Source organism: Lytechinus pictus, chromosome 14 (genome assembly GCF_037042905.1).
Source record: "Lytechinus pictus isolate F3 Inbred chromosome 14, Lp3.0, whole genome shotgun sequence".
NCBI classification, from domain to species: domain Eukaryota; kingdom Metazoa; phylum Echinodermata; class Echinoidea; order Temnopleuroida; family Toxopneustidae; genus Lytechinus; species Lytechinus pictus.
Genome location: NC_087258.1, coordinates 27,884,868 through 27,905,784, shown reverse-complemented (window position 1 = coordinate 27,905,784; position 20,917 = coordinate 27,884,868). Strand labels below are relative to the sequence as shown.

Genomic DNA, 20,917 nt, shown 5'->3' with positions numbered 1-20,917 from the left:
TGTCATCTGAAGTGCTCCCTTTATTTGAATGATCTATTTTTTTGGACAAGAATTCTTATTCCATGATATCAGCAACAGCCAGAGTGCAGGTTAATTATGTAGTTGGCACATGAAGTTGGGTTGCGTGTTTTGATTGATACAGAGTTGTGTTATCTTTATACAAATAGACATTTTGCTTTGTCTTTTTATTTGTTTGGATACAGAAAAAATCAGGAAAAATCATGATGATAGAAAATTTAATTGACAGCATTCTTTGTGAAATAACCTATGAGATTTACAGGCATTATTGAGACTGTCACTGTGATAACAAAGATATGAAAGAATAACGTTATTGGGATGAGTTTCTGTCATGTTAGATCTACATTGATACAGCTTATATGATTAATAATATGATTATGGAATAATTGGAAACCAAATTCCTTTGTATGCATACATTGACCCATAAAAGATTCTTGAATCTTAATTATCCTAGTCAGATTCATTTCTAATATTTAGATAATGGAATCAAATAACACTGTCTGCACACATAAGTCCCCTCAGGCCTGACAACATTAGGTCAAATGCAGAACAATTAAGCTTTGAAGGAGCCCCATGATTGCTGCTTTAAAACTGTAATTATAACCCCCCCCCCCCAGATTTAGTAAAAAAAGGCCTCCTGAGATTAATCTTTGCATCCTTGGAAGAAAGTGCCAGGTGTAATGTGGACCCCATTGGTCTCTGAAGTAGGAAGCTAATTGGTCTTTTGATACCAGAAGAAGATTCTAAATCCAAGAGGGGTAATAATGAAGAGGGAGAGGGGTGCATAAAACCTATCTGTACAATGGCCAATTCAATTCCAAATCTGAAGAGTTACTCACACATTGTAAGTGATTTTTGTCTATTCTCTGTCAAATACTCCCTATTACATCACAGTTATTTATGAAGAGCTTTACTCAATTGTTATTTAAAAATGGGTTAAATCTCTAAAGAAAAGGCTACTTTCCACTGTTATTTAAAAAGGACTTATCTCCATCCATGGATTAGTGACAGGTAAAGATGGTTTGTTTCCTTTGTTGTCAGGGAAGGTGGTGGTATTGTCCAGGGGGTGTTGTCAGGGTACTCAGAAGGGTGCACATGGCCTGGTATAAGGGGCTATGGTGGGGTGCATAATGACCACTTGGAGATCAAAGGGGGTGAAGTTTTTGAGGAGAAGGATCAGTCTGTATGGACCAGTAGGCGATGATTTAGCAAGAAGAAAAGAGAAGGTAGATAACAACCTTGTAAGAAGCCTTAGAATGGACTTGTGATGAATAGGTGAGAGTTGAATGGTCATCTTTGTGTTTAATATGAAAGTAACAAGCTGAGAGACAAAGGCAGTGAAGTGATACTGATGGACAAGGTTGGTAGTGCATAGAATTCGGACAGATCACCTGTCCATACCCGTCACTGCTAAGCAATGATATTATTACCCTTATTTCACAAAATTTAAGTAAGACCACTATACCATCACTACCACAAAACAAACCTAACCACAATCACCACTGCACAATAATAGCAGTTTATTTTTAACACATACTATGAACAACCAACATAGAATATTTGTGTCTAAGAGATTTAGTTTTTAATTCAAGTTTGGGACAATCGCTATTCCCTAATTCCAGTCAAAAGAAGATTGGAGTGCTAATTTTGAAAAAGAAATAAATGTGTTGTAAACCTGCTATCCATGGCTCTAGGTCCTATCTATGTATCAGCATAGACCATAGAGATATATTGTAACTGCTGGAGCAATGCAGACGAAGAAAAAAGACTTAAAGCTCAACAAAAATATCTCCTATCTCAAGTTACGAACATCCCAGTCCCATCATCTACTATCCCTTATAGATTTGTCCATTGCCCACACCATTAGAGGTAGACGCACGCTACATTTGTCATTTTTTTTCGGTGTCGATGGAACCAGAGGCGCGCAGAGACAAACACCACCTGCCTCTGTTGCCGACGAAGCCTTCTGATTGGCTTAGCTCACCGCGAGAGACGTCACCTGCCGGCAAAGAATACTTGTGGAGGAGGAAGAAGAGGAGAGGGTGGATTACATCTCAGGGAGGGAATGTGAGAGAGAGACAAGATGACATGATAGAAGGATAGTAGGGTCGCTGGATGCATGTGGGATAGAGGGGTAACCAGATAAAAGATCGTTAAAAATTTGATGATATGAAGGATAAAAAGTAAGAGCAGATTATAATAGGTAGAATGGATGGAAGGATAGAATGCAATTCTATTTCAGATGGGGTAAGAACATACAACGGATTGCTACAAAAAGAGATTTATTGAAAACCTATAAAACATCAATTGTCTTATTGTAGAGAACAAATAGTTTGAATAGAATTCATATATATTTTTTAAATGTCATCATTTTTCAAATCATGTGAATGAAGTCAATATAATTGTAAGAACTTTCAATTAGCTGATATTCTGCTTTCTACCTCAGATAGCAAGATGTTAAAATAATTTCTTCCAACTAAAATTATTGATTGTTGTGATTTCTTTGTTTTAACTATAAAGAAAAGAGTTTTAGAGTTTTTCAACTGTATTAGCTAATTTTTGAGTGACCCCAAATGCTATTGATGCAGTTTTCAAAGATTGCATAAAGCAAAGATCTTTCTCCCTGTAATGTAGCCCCTCAGTAATGGCTAGAGTATGGTGAATGGGACTTGAGAGAATTAGTCAGAGAGCTAGAGAGATTGGAGGAATCGAAATGCCACTAAAATCTGGCTATTTTAGTTCTCACCTTCGGCATGGTTCCTTGTGTGAGAGAAGGAAGAATATACATTCCTTTACCCACAATCCTCCACTCAGTCCACTCACCTTGTCTAGTTTTCTTCGTTTTCATTCCATCAGCTTTCGTCCTTGTGTTTATTCCATGTTACCCCCTCCCGCCCCCTTATCTGTTTCCGTTGGAGGTGGGATGTCTTCCGATGGTTTAGCTTTGATTCTATGAAGATGATTACTGCTTTGTGTCATATGAGAAACATCTCAATCCCTTGGAGGATATACCAGCAAGGGTTTTCCTAGGCAAAGCACAGGTTATTCAGCTTGTATTTTCATCCACTCTCCATATCTTTACTTGTTATTTTCATTTGGTTTGCTAGACCTTTTTTATCGTTATTGTCTCTCTATCCCTTTCTTCTATCCCTATCTTTTTCAGCGTATATTGGTGGAAATCATCTTTCTCTATGTTTTTTTTCATTAAAATCCTTTGTAATATAATAAGTGTTCAATATGAATATACATGTATATAAAGGGCTATGAAAGGGGGGGGGGGGGCAAATTTTCAGTAAAGGTATACAAAAAACGGAAAGGACCATCTATCTAGAGGGTCAGCCACCTTTTATAATCATTCCATGACCTGTGATGTATTTATTATTTGTTTATCTTTACTTATTCTTTATTGTATAATTCAGGTCTGAATTTGTAATTATTATTTCACAAAAAAGGGTAGTCATGTTTTTTGTCGCATGACTTTCAACCACAATTTACAGTTTTGCATGTGTGGTTTCTATTAATCTTCAGAATGACCAGTAAGTAATTCAGCTTCTTAAAACATCATTACCATTGGTACGAAAGATGGAAATAATAAATGAGTAAAAAGAATTTTTTGGTGGTTGTAATCTACAAAACAACCAGGAGTTTTTTTTTAATGAAACATTTCCATCAATAACTAGAAATAGTATGGTAGATTAATAGAATGACTTAAGCTGAAAAACCAATGTTTTATTCATTGGTAAGAAAGTTGAGTAGAATGCACTTTTGGGTCGATATACCAGCATAATGAATTATAACGTGTTGCACTTTGACACAACTATGACTACTTTGACTATCACTACACAATCATTATTAAATATAGATCATATTACATAAGGCATATAATATTTTATATTACAGGTATTCAAGCTCTTGAATGGAGTGTACAAGATCATACATGTATGAATGTAACTTTGGATGAATGTTTCCTTTTATCCTCATGAACTTTGATATGGATTTTGCCCCAAGAGAAGCATTTTTATATTTCACATTGTGGTCTGTACATTTTATTTTGTCATGTATTGGTGAAGCACATCTGGGGAGCGTTTCATCAATATTTTCATCCGACAAGTTGTCAGATCTGACATCTTTCCATGATTTTTATTGGCTGAGAGGCACTGTTCCTGGTGAATGGTGAATGTCGATAAAATGGGACTTGTCGGATAAAACGTCCGACAAGTCCTTTCATGAAACGCCCTCCAGGTGTATAGTTATTATGTCACAAATAAGAATTATGATGTTGCGAGTTTGAATATTATTGGGTATTCATGATATTAGGACTGCTACATGTAGGTTCAACTTTAGTGTTAATGTTTGTATATTATGTAATATAAACGCTACAATGATTTTTTTGTTTTTGAATTTGTACGTTTAAAGCAACATCTTTTTTTCTCATGTTTTCAATGTAGTATGTTAATTCCCACATACCTCTATGTAGAGGGTTAGTACAGCTGTCTAATTAGTGTTCAATCTCAACACCATTAGAGCAGTAAATTGTTCCAAAATTGAGTAAAAAGTGCCTCAAGTTTTCGCTCCTCGTACCATCCAATCTAGTCCTCGTGTCATGGCTTATCCACAGAGAGAAAGCAAAAGAGAGGAAAGTTAGACTCGAAATGCTAGCATGCTGTCAAAATCAACCTATCTCGCGCAATTATCGAGTTAATATCACGCTTAGCCTCGAGGGCAAGCTTCACCAGAAGAAAATCCTGCGTAAAAAGAGATGAACAAGGATATAAGATGGCGCCAATGCCAGCAAAACGCAATATGCCGATTGTCGCCCTAAATTCTCCATCCCATGCAAATATTATGCTAATCAAGTATCATTACATTTGAAGGAAGGCCCTCAGCATACCCATAGTGGCAAGAGGGTGAAAGAGGAGGGGGGAAAGTGGTTATAAATTTTGCCTGCCGTCTGGGGTAGCCTCAAGTTATGGGGTGAGCACTTAGATATAATAAGAGATACATGGAATGGGGATATGAACGCAGACAGCCGAGCTGATACTTTATGCTTACTGGACTCCGTTGCCGCCGACGATGACTCACGTGACGATCCAACATAAACTTGTTATTGTTGATACTTTCTTTCTTATCTCCTTCAGCTTCAAGATTCTCATTGCCCCGGAGCCGAAAAGGCCATCCAAATTTCCGTGCAAAGCATCACAATCTTGCTTTCAGGGTCTTTTTGTCTCCATGCGGCTTTTTAAAAGCGGGTTGCTCTTTGTACAGTAATCCCAGCAGATACAATGAAGATCTTGTCTCGGAAGATCATTGCTGATGAAAAAGTGGATTTTTCTCCCAAAAGCTTCATTCCTGTTTTAAAATTGATGTATTTAATATCCTGTCCTTCCAGCGATAAAAGCTTATGTTGCATTATCACACGACCTTACTATGTAATCCAAGGTGTTTTAAAAAGATGAAATCATAAAATTGCATCTCCGTAAGACAAAAAAATCAATGGATGCCTAATACATTTATTGGTAAATTACAGAATCACTTGTGGCAAGTTTATTATGATTAAAATAAAATGTTTGAGAACAAAACGGTTTTTGTAACAGTAGTTCTTCTCGAATTTGCCCACTAAACATTTTATTTTAATGATCTTTCCTCTCAACCTCCTGTGGCTGATCTTGTTAGCCTATAACACCATCATCATTAAAACTGGTAGTATTGTAATGATTATTTTAATCCTGTGATTCGAGAAGAAAGGAAGAGAGCGAGCGAGCACTCAAATGCAACCTAATGCTATACCAAATGAAGTCCAAACAGGAATATGCAGATGTCATTAAACCCGGTAGACTTAATGAGACATAATTACCTTTTTTATCGTGATGAGTCAGTGGGTCCTGATTACGATTTGGTGTCTGTGGCCATACGAGACTATCAAAGACAGTTTGAATCAAGGTTTAAAGGCCGTAGCTACTGTTACGTATCTCTTACTGCATCATATATGATGCATACATTTACAGTACCTGTATGCCGTTCTCCATGTTCAGCAGTGACTCATAATATTATTTGAAAAGACCATGATAAATGAGGTGGTTGCTTGTTCTTTTTAGAATTGTTACCATTTATTTATGATTCCAGTCATCAAGTTGTTTCTCATGACAGACAGTCACCTTGATCATAGCTATCTGTAGTCTTGGGATGAAGACCACATTGTATGATAATGATGTTGATGAAGACGATGATGATGCTGATTTCTTGATGATGATGGTGATGAAGATGATGATTATGATGAAGATGATGATGATGATGATGATGACGATGATGTTGATGATGATGATGATGATGATGGTGATGATGATGATGACAATAATGATGGTGATGATGATGATGGTGATGATGATGATGATGGTGATGATGATGATGATGGTGATGAAGATGATGATGGTGATAATGATGTTGATGATGATGGTGATAATGATGTTGATGATGATGGTGATGAAGATGATGATGATGATGGTGATGATGATGACAATGATGATGATGGTGATGATGATGTCAATAATGATGATGGTGATGATGATGATGATGTTGATGGTGATAATGACTTTGATGATGATAATAATGGTGGTGATGCTGGAATTTTTCTTTACTAATGTAAAACAAATTTCTATAAATTGGGCCAAAATGATCATGGTGGACCTTTAATATGCGACTGGCTGCTCGAAAAAAGACCATGTGGAGAACTGATTATTTTCCCAACTTGTGAAATAGCAATTAGAATAATGTGCCCTTTGAATATTTAATTGGCATTGATCGTGTCTATGAAGATTCTTCCAGCAATGTTACCATCTAATCATCAAAAAGTTACTTCACACTTTCCTCTGATGTGGATTTTAAAACATCAAATAAAGATATTTGTTTTGTTTTTCATGTAGTTTACTTATTTTTCTATATGTTATCCACTCATTATAAACAAATTTGATGTATTGAAAATGTGGGAATCAGATTAAAAAAAATAATGATCTAATATGTTACAGACTTTCCTAATTCAACCAAAATGTGTTTGATGTTTTTGGTATATATATATGTTTGGCATTTATTATTGTTATTACTTTGGTTTACTTTGGTTTACTTATTTCTTTTTATTCTTTTCTGACTCTGTATCGTTGCTTTTTTAATTGATAAAATTTGCAATTGAGCTTGTTCGACCTTAAATAGTGTGCATTCAAACTAATAAACTATTCATTTGTTTTCTTTTATTACAGTGGACGGAGTCTGGAGCAAGCTATGAAAGGATTTACCAGACTTGTCATGTAAGTGATCCTAGAGACAACTGGCTTCGAATGCCTTATATTGAAAGAAGAGGAGCAAATAGGATTCATGTAGAAGTTAAATTCACAATGTACTCATGTACTGGCATCGTAGATGCCCAACTATGTAAAGAAACATTTGATGTGTATTTTTATCAGTCGGACACCGACGACGCAACAGAAACGTCGCCAGACTGGAGCTCTCCACCTTACCAGAAGGTAGCGAGGATAGCGGCCGAGGGCCGGTTCTCTGACCCCGACACGCAGGACGAGGAGGTCGTCAACGTGCGGATTGAGGACTACGGGCCCGTGACGGCCAATGGTTTCTACATAGCATTCCGGGACCAAGGGGCGTGCATGGCCCTGCTGCAGGTGCGTGTCTTCTACCAAGTTTGTCCTCAGGTGATTTTGGACTTTGCGATTTTTAATCAGACCAACGAGGGTCCGGAGACGCACACTCTTGTTACGGTACCAGGGACGTGTATAAGGAACGCTCAGCCGGTACCACCGGGTAGCACGCCTCAGTATATATGTCAAAATGAAGGGATATGGTCACTCAACCAAGGAGGATGCGGATGCTCACCAGGGTATGAAGCAGGTGCAGATGATATCAGTTGTCAAGGTCAGTACCTTCCTTTTTGAACCCTCATTAATAATAAATGCCCAGTTATTACCAGTGGTACCAGAATGTTTTCATCAGTCAAAGATTCGGTGGGTTGAACATCTAAGAGATGTAAAACGGTACATGGTATGCACTATATACAAGAACTGAATTATTATTATGTCTGATTAGAATGTTCCTGCACCTCCGGTTATCAACCCACTCTCCTGTGCACTGTGATCAATGGAACAGGAACCACTAGCTTAGTTAGGATTTTATGAATATAAGACAGAGTTATGTTTGGATGTATCTTTATTGGTTTTTAATCTAGTATACATTTATCATTGTCCCTTTGAGGTTAACATTAATCATTATCAGAGATAGATGGTTTGGGTGAGCCTCCCGCATTTGGTTTTGATAATTGATCCAGAATCAATGTTCTATGTTTCTGATAGCTTATAGTAAAGCATGGAAATCTTGTCACAATAGAGAGATGCATGCTTGCCTATGATGACAGAGACTGGGCATGCGAGCTGAACTTCACTGTTACCATGGAAATGCTCAAATCAGAAGAATAATTTATTGATTTTTGGTGACCGTTTACTACCATCGATGCCATTAAATAGCAAAGATTCATTAAATTTTATTCCCACCTCAGTTAATCCCAATCATTGATTATGAGCTCTGATAATTTCACACAAAGACGTTCATCAAACACTGCTTCATTTCCAGAAATTTTCATGGCAAATTATGAATTTCTGTCTTTAAGGCCAGCCTAGTGTAAATAAAATTGACAGGAAACTATCTAAATTAATGGGAGCACATGTGCCTTGTCTGATGTCATTAGATGCCTTGCTACACACATCATTCCCCAGCAATTACCTGTCATTTGATGGTGTCGCAAATCAAAATTCATTTGTCCTCTATGATTTTAACCTTGGTGATTTTTCCCAAACCCCTCCTGCTGATTTCACTCACTTTGGATAGCAAGCATTTGAGGAGAAGTAATATAGCGATGTCCATTTTCATACAGTCGACTCTCTAATTGCGTTGCGTCGATTCACGAATCGCACGTTAGCGACCAACAAAGCATTGACTTACTTATTGTAGAGGGCCTTGGAAACCAACGTTAGAACTATAAATGTATGATGATGCTTTGAAATCGATGCTTTCTACTCTGGTGTACATGTTAGAATGAGTTCTGATGTATGAAGATGCAAAAACGTGTGAGTTGAGAATTTTATATTTACAGAAATTTCTAAAAATATATGAATGCAGCAAGCAGTTTGTTGAATTTGATTATTTTAAGCAAGGAATAGATACTGACAAATACATTTCATTTTTTAATTGACCAGCAGGCTAGTGCAAGGTTTGGTTGAAATTATGTAGATTGTTGCTATTGTATTAAACCAACTATTATAAATATTCTTTCTTTTTTATAATATCAAAGTTATCAATGGAAATGATTGAGAAGAGGTAATCAAAAAGAAATATGTTTATAATTTGGAGCTTTTGAAAACCAGAAGATAAGAAGATTGAAGATTTTTAAAGAAAAATGCATGCAAAGCTTTAATTCTTTGGAAAGATCGGCTTGCAGCATAGGTCATATATAGTAAACCAATGCTTTATCATACTGTTTCCTTCTAGAGAGATGAATTAAATCCATGTTAGCATCATTCCTTTCTTCCATCCATCATTGCTTAATTATTTATGTTGATATTGTAAAAAAGACAACAAAATTATTAAAATTAGAGGAAAGAGTATCCCTGCCAGCGCAATGTGATTTGATGATATCTATTTTTTTAATATTGGTTTGTAATTCACCATTCAGATTATGTAGGAACACATAGGGGTCCTTTCATTATGATGGATAGGGCCTGATGTTGGCGTTAAGCTGTTGATCGAAAACCATATGCTTGCGCTTCCTCTTGCCACTCCGGTGTCGGCAAATGTCTTCTGCATTTTGTTCGTTGGGGTGCTTATAAAAACAAGAGAGGGTCAATTATGTATTCAGCAAAACCCCCAACGTCCTATCCACTATTGAATTTACATTCCTAATACTGATTGTGACATCACAAATGATTTTGAACGTGAAAGCCGGAGAGAGGAGCGATAGCAACAGGGAATCTAGAGATGTGTAGAGGGGGTAGCTATGTAAACCAATGGTTGATACATTCACATAAGCAGGTGCATTTTGGGAGTAATACCCGCTCTAACATTTGAAGAAAAAAAGGGCAATCGAACGAGAGCACACCCCTTTGCAGCGGGGTGCAAAACTTTATGTTCTTGTTTCACACACGAGTAAGAATACACAATGGAAAAACCTTTTTAGGCAATTTTTTGCACCATTTGTGCATGACAAAAAGATATGGAACAATAAAAAAGAAACAGACCTGAAATAGTGGCATTCAAGCGATGGAGGGATGGATAGAGAGAGCGAGGAGAGGAAACAAACGATGGTCACTGTTGTAGGTGATAGAATTGCTTGCGTATTTGGTGTTTGTGTTTTGATTGTAAACATAGGATGAGTCTTCTCTTCCCTGCCCTAGTGAATCCCAAGTTCAACCATGATTGTGTCTTAATGTTGTCTTTATTTAGATCTCCTCCTTGCTAGTGGCGACAGATGACTATTATTTAATATCTGCTCCTGTCTGAGCAATTGTATTCTTTGTCATTTTTGATGAGCATCTGCTTCTTTGTGGAGACACTCTTATGTTTTTATTGTTTAAAAATTAAATAAAAAGTTATTCTTCTTTCCCAGTTTTGTGTGATTTGATATTTCTAATTTATTAATTAATGTTCTAATAATTCATAAACATTTTCCATTTGACATTTTTCCTGCCAATTTCAATAGTTTAGATGAATTGATCCTACATTATTGTATTTCTTACATCATCAGTATTAAAAGGTAGTCATTATATTAATTTTTTTTTTGTGATGTGGACCAAAGTATTAATATTTCCTCTTTATTTTATTCATTTTTTCATATTTGATATTTCATTTTAAAAAGTGAAATTATTGGATTTTATTTGTCATCTGTAGTATATCTTGCTACTCACCCCCTATGTTCAATCATCTGTTCTATCTTTAATAATTTTCTCCATATCTTTTCATCTTTTTCCCACTGCTACCCATCCCTTAAAGTACTTTTTTTCTTTCCTCCCATATTTCAGATGTCTGTTTATAATCTTGTCCCTGCAGTCCCCAGTCTAAGTCCCCTTGAACTAGACCCACTATGTACACACTCTATTCAATTGCTCAATAAATATGCTTTATCCCAGTTTAGACTCACGAAAATCACTATTTGATAGGCCATTATATTTTTCCTTCTGTGTGAATTTCACAATTTTATCCAGAAGATTGATTAAGGTAGATTAATTGAAAAGCTGTGATAGTAAAATAACTTTAGAATTGAGGATCCCATTTTCTGCTGTTATTAAAATATGTTTTTGGATGAATGACACATATTGCCCCCCAGCGATTAGACAGTAATTCTTCTATTGATCTCTCAGAAACGGGTTCCTTGAAGAAATCTCTTTGAACAATATCATAATTACGATAATATCTGTAGTTGACTGTGATTGGACTTTCATACTTAGTTTAGACCATTCACACCACCATATTGGTTTTGTAAAAATGCATACTAAATCTCATTTTGTCTGAACTGTTCACTAGTACCATACTGTGTTTGCATACCCATACTCATCCCTGTCTACAAAATACCAGCTTCCCAAATGACTGGCTTCTTGCTCCAATATGATTTGATCTTCCCTTTTTAAACAAATTGTTAGCTCTGGTGTAAATTTACTTTAGAGAGGTTAAATCTCCACCTTTGGTAATTGGATAAAAAAATTAGGAATATGATATCTTTTTATCAGTATGAGTGTCATGGAGTATAGAAAATACTTTGTAAATCAATAAGAGGCAACTGTACAAAATGATTAAACTATCGTACAGCCATTATTACCCATATTGTTAAGCCTGTGTTGAACCCATTATTGGCTATTGTTTGATATCCATCGGTTCATGTCTAAAAGTTGAACTCGTTAAATACAGATTGAAACATATCTTGGATAAAATATTCTAAACAAATATGTGAATTCATTATATACAGTGTACAAAATGAATCATTTAAAACAGATTTTAACAGTATTTCTGTATTATTTTTGTCACTGCATGCATGCTGAAGGGCTTAGAGTATAAATCATTGATTGGCCTATTTAAATTTCACAAGTTATTAACTGAAGAAGTTATTTATAGTACTGACTCATTTACCAAGCATGTTGTAATTACAACTACTAAACCCAATATCATGAAAGTTATGTTGTTTAATTGGTATATGCTTTATGAATGTGACTTGTACTTCAATTATAAAATATGGGACAACCCAAACAAGGAGATACTTTCCTCATAAACTGAACATGTTTAGGACACCTACCAGGAGAGAAGGTGAGGTGAGCGGCATTTTAAAAGGAGGAAAAGTTGTTTACGACAAAATTTTTGAGAGGGCTAAATGAAAGCCCCCTGTGACTGTTCAAAGGTGGATGTAATCGCCATTGTTCATGTCCCTGCTGACAAAAGGGAGTAACAAAGAGGGTCCATGTACCCATGGAATGCCCGCATACCATGGGCAAGGGATGCACAAAGGGAGAAATAGAATTAGGATATTGATTATTGGGGAGGAAGCTAAGAAAACATGCTAAGTTATTGATCTCTCGTCTGGGACTGATGGTTTCTTGGTCTTCAAACATGACAAACAAACAAGATGCAATGAGTTACTTGAAGTTAGTCTCTCCTCTCAGATGCTGTCTTCCAAAGACTACCCATAATGCAACACCAGACCTCAGTTGTAACACCCCTCGTTGCAACTAAAATAGGGTTTTCTTCTAATTTGGGATTTATATAATGTTTTAAGGTGGAATTCGTTAGAAAATTTTGCAATCACCAACTTTGTTGTGAAGTCAGGGAAGAACCTGGTGATGTGGGTCTGAATTTTGAAACAACATGGCCTGGAATAAAATGGGGGAGACAGTATGACGAAGAAGGGTCATTACTTGTTTTTATGTAGAGGTATGAGCATGCATAACGAAAGTCAATGTAACAAACAAGATAGTAGCCTTGTAGCAATGACATAGCTGTTATTAAATTAACATTTCCAGTTATAGTCACTTTGAAATTTTAATTGCAAAGAATTGAAAGAGAGAGGTAAAACTGTACACAATATAAGGAAGTGTTTAGATTAAAAAAAATCAATACCTTGAAAAATTAATGTAACATGAAATATCTCGGTTGTAAATTATTGTAGGATTAATTGTCTTTACTCCCTCAAATGTTTTTATAATTCATGTTTAAGTTTTGAGGAGCATATATGAGTGAATGATGTTTAAGAGATGTTCTATAAATAATATTCCTTGATTTAAACTCAATTTGATATTGTCATACGTGTAGCTGTTTTCATGCACCAGATAAATTGTATACATGCAGGATAATGTGAAAGACCAATGATATGTGATGACCTTAAGAAGAAACATTCTTTTCTTTAATGCAATATTTTTGCAATCACAATTTTCTATAAAAATAGCTTCATTGCATATGATGGCATACAGAAAACAAAATAAACAAGAAAAAAAAACCTAAAAAGATGAATCGCTTATGCCCTTCCTTATTTTAATTTAACCGAATATTCATCCAAGTCAGAGAACTTTATCCCCAAATGGGGTATTAGGAGGCAAATTCACTCTTAAACGAGCTTCGCTTCAATGACCTGAACAGATAAGCCTGGTGCATTTAGGAGCTTGATTTATTGGCCAAAGGAAGATAGCTAGGTACATTGGCTTACCGATTCTCATTCATGCTGATAATATATACAGCCCCATATGGAAGGAAGCTTCAAGCCTGAATTTAAGAATCCAGATTCAATTTCAAAATACCAGAGTTTTCTAATTTCGAAATGTGGAAGACTGGAATATATTGAATTCACACTATTCAGTATAAGAAAGGTTTTTATTTGATGTTAATTTATGTTTCATTTTTTTTAAAGTGCTGATGTAAAGAAATGCCTTTCAAACACTTTTATAACAGATAATGTAGGTTTAAAAAAAAATCAGTTAAAATGAATGTAATGAAGATATGAATAATAAAAAAATATCATTCTAAAAAGGGTAGTTTAATATATATTCTTAGAAAAAATTTAAAGAACTTGTATTTAGATTGGGTATTGAAATTGCAAAGTTCATTCAGATGGACTTCCTTTTCATCCCCACTGTACCTTGTATCCATTGAAATGTGTTCTCAGAACCATTTTCATGGGGTATGTACTGGAGGAGGAAAAAAAGAATAAGGTGAACATAAAGAGCCTTGAGGGAAGACGATGTTGAGATGGAGGTTTGTATCGGGACAGAGATTAGCTCTGAAATCAATCAGAAAAGGAAGAGAATTGGAAGAGAGTTTGAAGCTTGCATCCCCCAGTGATGGATAGCTACTTAAAAACACTCTCCAGGCTTTGTTTGATGACGTTTTAAAGGGAAAATCACATTTACAAGATCATCAATTTCACCAAAAAGTCATTCATTACCTCCTTTTACTGTACACTGTTCTTAATATTGTCCTAATTCTGATGAAATCTAACGCTTTATTGAAACACAATGATTATCTTTACCATTTATTACTATTGTCTCCATCTTTGCATTACCTGTGAGCATTTATGTTTGAAATTCACAGTGTAGATAGATTGTCAATGTGTACTGCTTTGCATATTGCGTTATCAAACAACTCTTCATGTTCTCATTTTGTAAATTCTTTCTCTTTCCTTTTCCCTATTTGTTGATGTATTTTTTAAAAATAGATATTAATTTGTTTTGTAGTTTAAATTAAGTATACCTTGATATTTAAGTTAATATTGTGATTTAGTGCCTTATTAGATACACAAGAGAAAAGAAATAGGCCCTATTGCAGTTCTTCAATGAAATAATGTGTGTTTTTAAGGCAGTCTGAGAGTCAGCTGTAACAAAAAAATAATACCCCCCTAAAAAAAAATCATTGTGGGAAATCTATATTTTTTTAATGTGTCAAGATCTACTGTAGATTTCGGTTCTAACCCGGGACTTTAGATTTATATCCTTATTTAAAGAAACATCTTCTGATTTGTTAGGGTGTTGCATGTTGCAATCTATGATCTCTGAGGCAATGAAACAAGCAAGTGAGAAAGCAAATGGGTCCGAGCTTTAAGAAACAGAGCGTTAAAACTCTTGAAAGCAGTGGGAAAATTGATCACTACATAGAGCTGAAGTGACTTCATTCTCTAACGCGTCACTCAAACGCTATATTTCAAGTATGTACTTTGTAAGTTGCGTTCTTACATTCTTTCTTTTGAGTCCTTAATTTCAAGTGCTTACATGATAGGTAGAGAATTTGTGGCAGGAGAGTTGTCTGTCTGAATGTCCGCGCAGAGTTAATTTTAGAAAAGTGCGAAAGGAGACGGAGAGAATTTTGTATGCATACAGTCTCGCCAGAGATGTTATGTTTTTAACCACTGCTGGGATCCTGTGGTGAATTTCATCCATTTCTGAGATCCATTATTCATCCAAAACTTTGTTTATCCATTTGGAGCTTTTATACCTCCATTTAGATGTGATGAATTGGTTGTCACATCTACTGCTCAAGATCAAAGCGCCCTCAACATGCTTCAACAATACCATGGCGTGCAGTATCAATCATAATTGTATAAATGTATAATTGCACTACTCATTTAGACATTTCCATGTACTTTTCTACGAGTTCAAGCAATGAATATCTCCACCTCACTTGAGATGTTTTCCAATGATATATTTTCATTCCATAGGTGTAAGCAATGAACCAAGACCAACTTGCTCGTATTTGATTCATGAAATTAGACATTCTTTGTTCAATCAATATTTCTTGCTGTATTCATTTGCGGCACAATGAACAGTGGTTAATCTCTATGAACATACATCATTCTATATTCGCCTGAAAGCATAAAACTATGAGATTTCTGCCATCATGTGGAAAAAATGTTTTCTGACTCTAATTGAACACTTTATTAATGTAAATTTTACCTTCGATATTGCAGATGTTTTTTGCTTAAATGGATTTGTTTTAATTTTTATTAACATTAACCTATATACAATTGATATTTCATAGCTTTTCTTAGTGCTATTCCCTTCCTTCTCACACCATGCTTTTGACTAATGAAACTGAAATAATTTGGAAATTCAAAATTTTTGATAAACATGTTAAAACTTATCTTTCAGAGACTACTGCATTTGAAATTATTTTAATATTCCCAGGCCTGGCAAATAGCGACTTACAACGTGTGCTACTTTAGTCATATATCATCATGGAGCTAGTTCTAGTCGGGTTGCCTTACTGATATCAACAAGATGCATTAGCAACATACCAACTGGTTGTTGAAAAATAAACATTGAAAGAGACTTTCTAAATCATAGTAGGTTTGATAGGCATCCATAAATCTGTGGAAAATATTTATTTTTTATGATAATAATAAATTGGACTTATATGGTGCCAAATTGTCATTTAAAAACAACTAAAAAAATATTGATTTGAAATCAGAATGGCTTAGCTCCTCTCTGCATTTTACATTTAATTAAAATTAAATAAAGTGAATGCTAAAGGCCTAGTAAATATTGTTAAACATGAAATTGCATTTTAAAACCAAAGGGGCATAACTGAATTTTTCCACTTGTAATGCTAGTTTCATTTTTGAACCAGAAGAGCTTGTAGGAACATCATTCTTGCTACAAACAGATGATTTATAGGCCTAATCCTGAGTTGTAATATTATCTGTTAAGAAGGAAACTTACTGTAGTTTAAAGCATAAAAGCTAATGACCTTTCAGCTCTAAAGAATCTGAATGGTATACCATACCAATAGGCCTATAGGCTATACACTGTAATTCTGGTTTCTATGCACCTCTTCCTGAAATGGGGAGTAAGTGCTTGGGTATATGAGCAGAAGCGATCCAGAGCACTGCCAATTTTGGTGAAATTGCAATAAAAGCATGTTTCTCTGGCTGTGTCCTCTTGTGATAGACTTTGATTAGGATGTGAACCCATTCGTGATTAGGATAGGATAGGGAGAGTTACCAGGGAATGGAAAGAGGATGCAAGGAGGAGGAAAGTAATAAAGACCAATGTGAATGACCATTGAAAGCATAGGCTACAATTGCAGACTCAATGGATGGTTTGGAATTGAAATGGTTTTAAATGTGCGATTGGAAGATTCGGTGGATAAACGTTAGACAAAGTTATTTAGATTTAACAATAAATATCTAGATGAATTGTCATTATTAGGTAGATGAATCAATGACATAGATTGTAATGTACCGAGATCAGAAGAAATTGGAATGAGCAGAGAGTAGAAAGAAAAGGGAAGGAAGGAAAATATTTGAGAAAATTAGAGGGAAAAGCAATAGAGTAAATAAAGACACAGATAAATAGACAGATTGATATAATTTAGAAAGGATGAATTAATAGAGTGATAAATGTAGAAATGGAGAGAAAGAAAATAACAGATAGGAGAGGAAGAGAGAGATTGTGAGTGCAGATGGGGAAGATATAGGGACCTTATTTTTTAGAGATGGATGAATAAAAACCCTAGGATAGATAGATGGATTTAAAGTAGGATAAAAGGGAAACAAAGCACAGAGGTGACGTAATAAACGGTTCTTCATGCAAGACTACTCTAATAGCCTCTCTTTGATACTTATTTTCAGGTCAAAATCAGTGTCACAAGCTGTGTTTGAAATTGAAGACTTCTTCAGTAGTAGTGAATTGAGAATATTGCTCAGTGGCCTACATACTAGTCTAAATGTCATGTATCCGACCATAACCCGAGAAAGGATTTCGAAACGAGCAAGTTGCGGCAACGAGAAGGGAGTTTTTCTCAAACGAAGCGAAGAGAAATTTGCTCCAGTTCGGCCAGAATTGGCCAGTGAAGCATGGTTTTCCAGGCCACATTTACATACACAGCTATTGGGAATGCTATTGTATTCTGTCCTGTACAAATGTTATGAAGTAGAACTTGTGGGATGCTTTGACCTTTTCATCAGAAAGAGAAACAGCATTTATGCCGTTTTTGTGCGGGTGTGAAAAGTTTCAAGTTCTGTAACCAGACAAGGGAGTGCGAATGCTGACACACTTTCTATTCGTAGATACCACACACACATGTACAACAAAACATTAGACAAAATAACTTGTTACATGAGACATACATCATCGCCCATCTTCCCTTTATGATAGAAATCTCTGCAGACATTGGAGGTAATAGGAGTGTGGTATATGGATTTTTATGAGGTTTACCTTTATTGTAATTTCATGAATGGAAGTATTGAAAAAAGTGATAAAATTTAAACCACATGTTGGAAAAGGTTCCGTTATCTCCCATCTTTGTCATTTTTAGAAAGATGGTATTTGGTAATCTTTACTGAATGGAATAGAATGTTAGCAAGAAATTAATAAGGAACATATTGATATTTTATGCAGTGATGCCCATAATTCATTAAAATTAAAAATTTAATATAAAAGTAAGACAAATGAGAAGAGAATCGTTGATATTATAGTTTTCTCTTTTATCTTATTAGGAAATATTTGCGAATCTGATAATGGCAAATTTGTTACTTCTCAATTATATGAGATTTTATTATTTTGTATTTATATTATAATTTATTTCATTTCAACACTATTCAGCAAAAGGTTTTTTTTATTGGTCTTTGCATAAAAATACAGATATAGAACATAATACCTTATACATTTTTGAGGAGGTGATGTTTCAAACATAACCAACAAAGAAGAAAAATGGTCTTAAAACCTTGAATCTTTCTTCAAGAGATATTTTTCATTTCTCATCCTACTTGTCATGCAAGGTTTGTCGTATTTATTTTCAGAGACAGTCTTTGCATTACATCCGATGACAAACACACAGAAATATGGCATTCCTTCTTCTCCTTCTTCGTCTTTGAAGATAATTTTTGTTTTGCTCGAGGAAGCGTGCAAACCGAGCAGCTAGAGTTCTAATCCACCACCAGGATGGGTAAAAATATGTGACATGTAATATATACAACTGCATTTTTACCCCCATATGCCAAATCTTGCTGACAAGATTGCACAAAAGGGAAAATTTTAATCCTGGCTAATATTTCAGATGGATGCAGGAGAAAATGATCTTAAACTTCATTTTCTATTTTGATGATGAAGGCTTATTCTAAAGCAGTGCTTCAGGCTTATCTTGTGTTTGACATTTAAGAACTGCAGTATCATTGTTCTTAAGTTTTTATATTAACAAGTTTATTTCATTGCAAGGATTGTTTGCAATTTCATGTTCTTATGTAAATTGTAACATTCAACTTGAAAGACCAGAAGTGCATTTGAAAAATGACTTATATTTACAAGGAATTATAACTAAAAGATAATAAAAAGCTTCATATGAACCAAAAAATGATATTTAATGGTTGTGGAGTCTCTCACAAATGATTAATTGAATAAAGTTACTTTTCCAGGAAACCATTTTCCTTTTCTATGACAGAATTATAGCACAACCAATAATTGAACCCACTGTCAAGAGGAATGAGATGTCCCTCTATGGAAATGAATGGGAACAAACAAATTAAGTATTCAAAGGGTTAATAATACTTGATGATATATTACTAGTAAAGCATTACTGAGCCCATGAATTTAGATGATTATAATCAATCTCATTTCACTTTCATGAAGCAGTAGTTTGTTTTGCAAGTATTGTCCTTGGAATGAAGAGAACTATGCAAAGCTGTTTAAGATCATGTTACAATCTTACTGTTGAAGCTAGACATTTCATTCAAACAGGGCTTTTTCCACTCCACCATATCCACAGCAACCCCCTTTTATCAGCTCTATCTGACTTTCTACTATGGTATGATTTGTGAAAAAAGATTGATCCAAAACACACATCAAAATTAGAAAGCACTGCTTGAAAGAGGGAAAAATTACTACAGCTCAAGTTTCAGACTGGCATTGAATAGAGCACATTGCATATCAAATGCTTGTGTTCATGACAATGCCTAAGCAACTTGTTAGAGGGCGGCCAAGTCATGGGTGTATTCTTCACAGGTGAAAAAGACCTTTTGAAATGATTTAAAATTTGATGTAAGGGAGCGAAAAGAAAGTGAGATGGATTGAAGAAAGGAACGATGTAGAAGAGGAAGAGAACAATGAAGGCAAAGGAGGTATAGAAGGAAAGGACAGGGATGTGAAAGAAATAGAAAGAAAGAAAAGTTGAAAGAGACGGAGAGAAATGAGAGAAAAATACATGTAAGAGAGACATTGAGGAGAAAGAAGGGATAGACAATAAATCAAACAAGATACAGCAATTTCCATCTGCTCTCTCTCTCTCTCTTTAACTTTCATCTTTCACTAGCTCTCTCATTTGTTTGTAAGCTATATCTCATGGGGTATGTGTGTTCCAGTTTGATTTATATTGCAAGCTTCACTTTCCCAAAATCAGGCCTCTACACCTCCGTACTCCATTAACCTTCCCATCTTTCCTTATATTTCGTTTATTTTAGTATACCTGAACAAAATAAAAGAGGTCATGCTATGAGCCTCACACAGATAATACCATAGCCTCATTGGAGATACCTATGGAGAATTAACTACATTATCTTAAAGGATGGCCACCTATAGGCTATATCATGCCTAACAAATGTACTCAGAGATATTATAAGCGATATCTTAGTTTATTATTAGGTGATAGCACAAATCTTTTATCTATACTTTAAAGTGCAATTGCATTTTCAAATAAATCTCGCGTGTATGTTTCTTAAGAGTCCAGACCGTTTCAACAAATATTCTTTCTCCTGTATCAAAGGAAGTTAAAGATACTACTTTACTCCTTGGAAGTGGAAATCTGCCTTCTATGTTGCCTGTTCATCATTAATGTGAATATTTGTTGACAGCGACGGAGGAGGACAATTCTGTTTTCTGACAGATCATGA

General features: G+C 35.1%; 1 protein-coding gene across 1 annotated transcript; it reads left to right on the top strand.

Moving 5' to 3' along the window:
• The first annotated feature begins 6,201 nt into the window (after positions 1 to 6,201).
• On the top strand, positions 6,202 to 7,980 carry LOC129276820 (ephrin type-B receptor 2-like). Its single transcript, XM_064109192.1, has 2 exons — positions 6,202 to 6,270; positions 7,269 to 7,980. The coding sequence occupies exons 1-2, from the start codon at positions 6,202 to 6,204 to the stop codon at positions 7,953 to 7,955; spliced, it is 756 nt and encodes a 251-aa protein (XP_063965262.1). The 3' UTR covers positions 7,956 to 7,980.
• Positions 7,981 to 20,917: the final 12,937 nt, after the last annotated feature.

What these genes read in the sequence shown, in the direction of transcription:
- LOC129276820 (XM_064109192.1), top strand. Translation starts at nt 6,202, where the DNA reads ATGAAGACCACATTGTATGATAATGATGTTGATGAAGACGATGATGAT. An exon ending in CTGATTTCTTGATGATGATG is followed by an intron (nt 6,271 to 7,268) that starts GTGATGAAGATG and finishes CTTTTATTACAG; the next exon opens with TGGACGGAGTCTGGAGCAAG.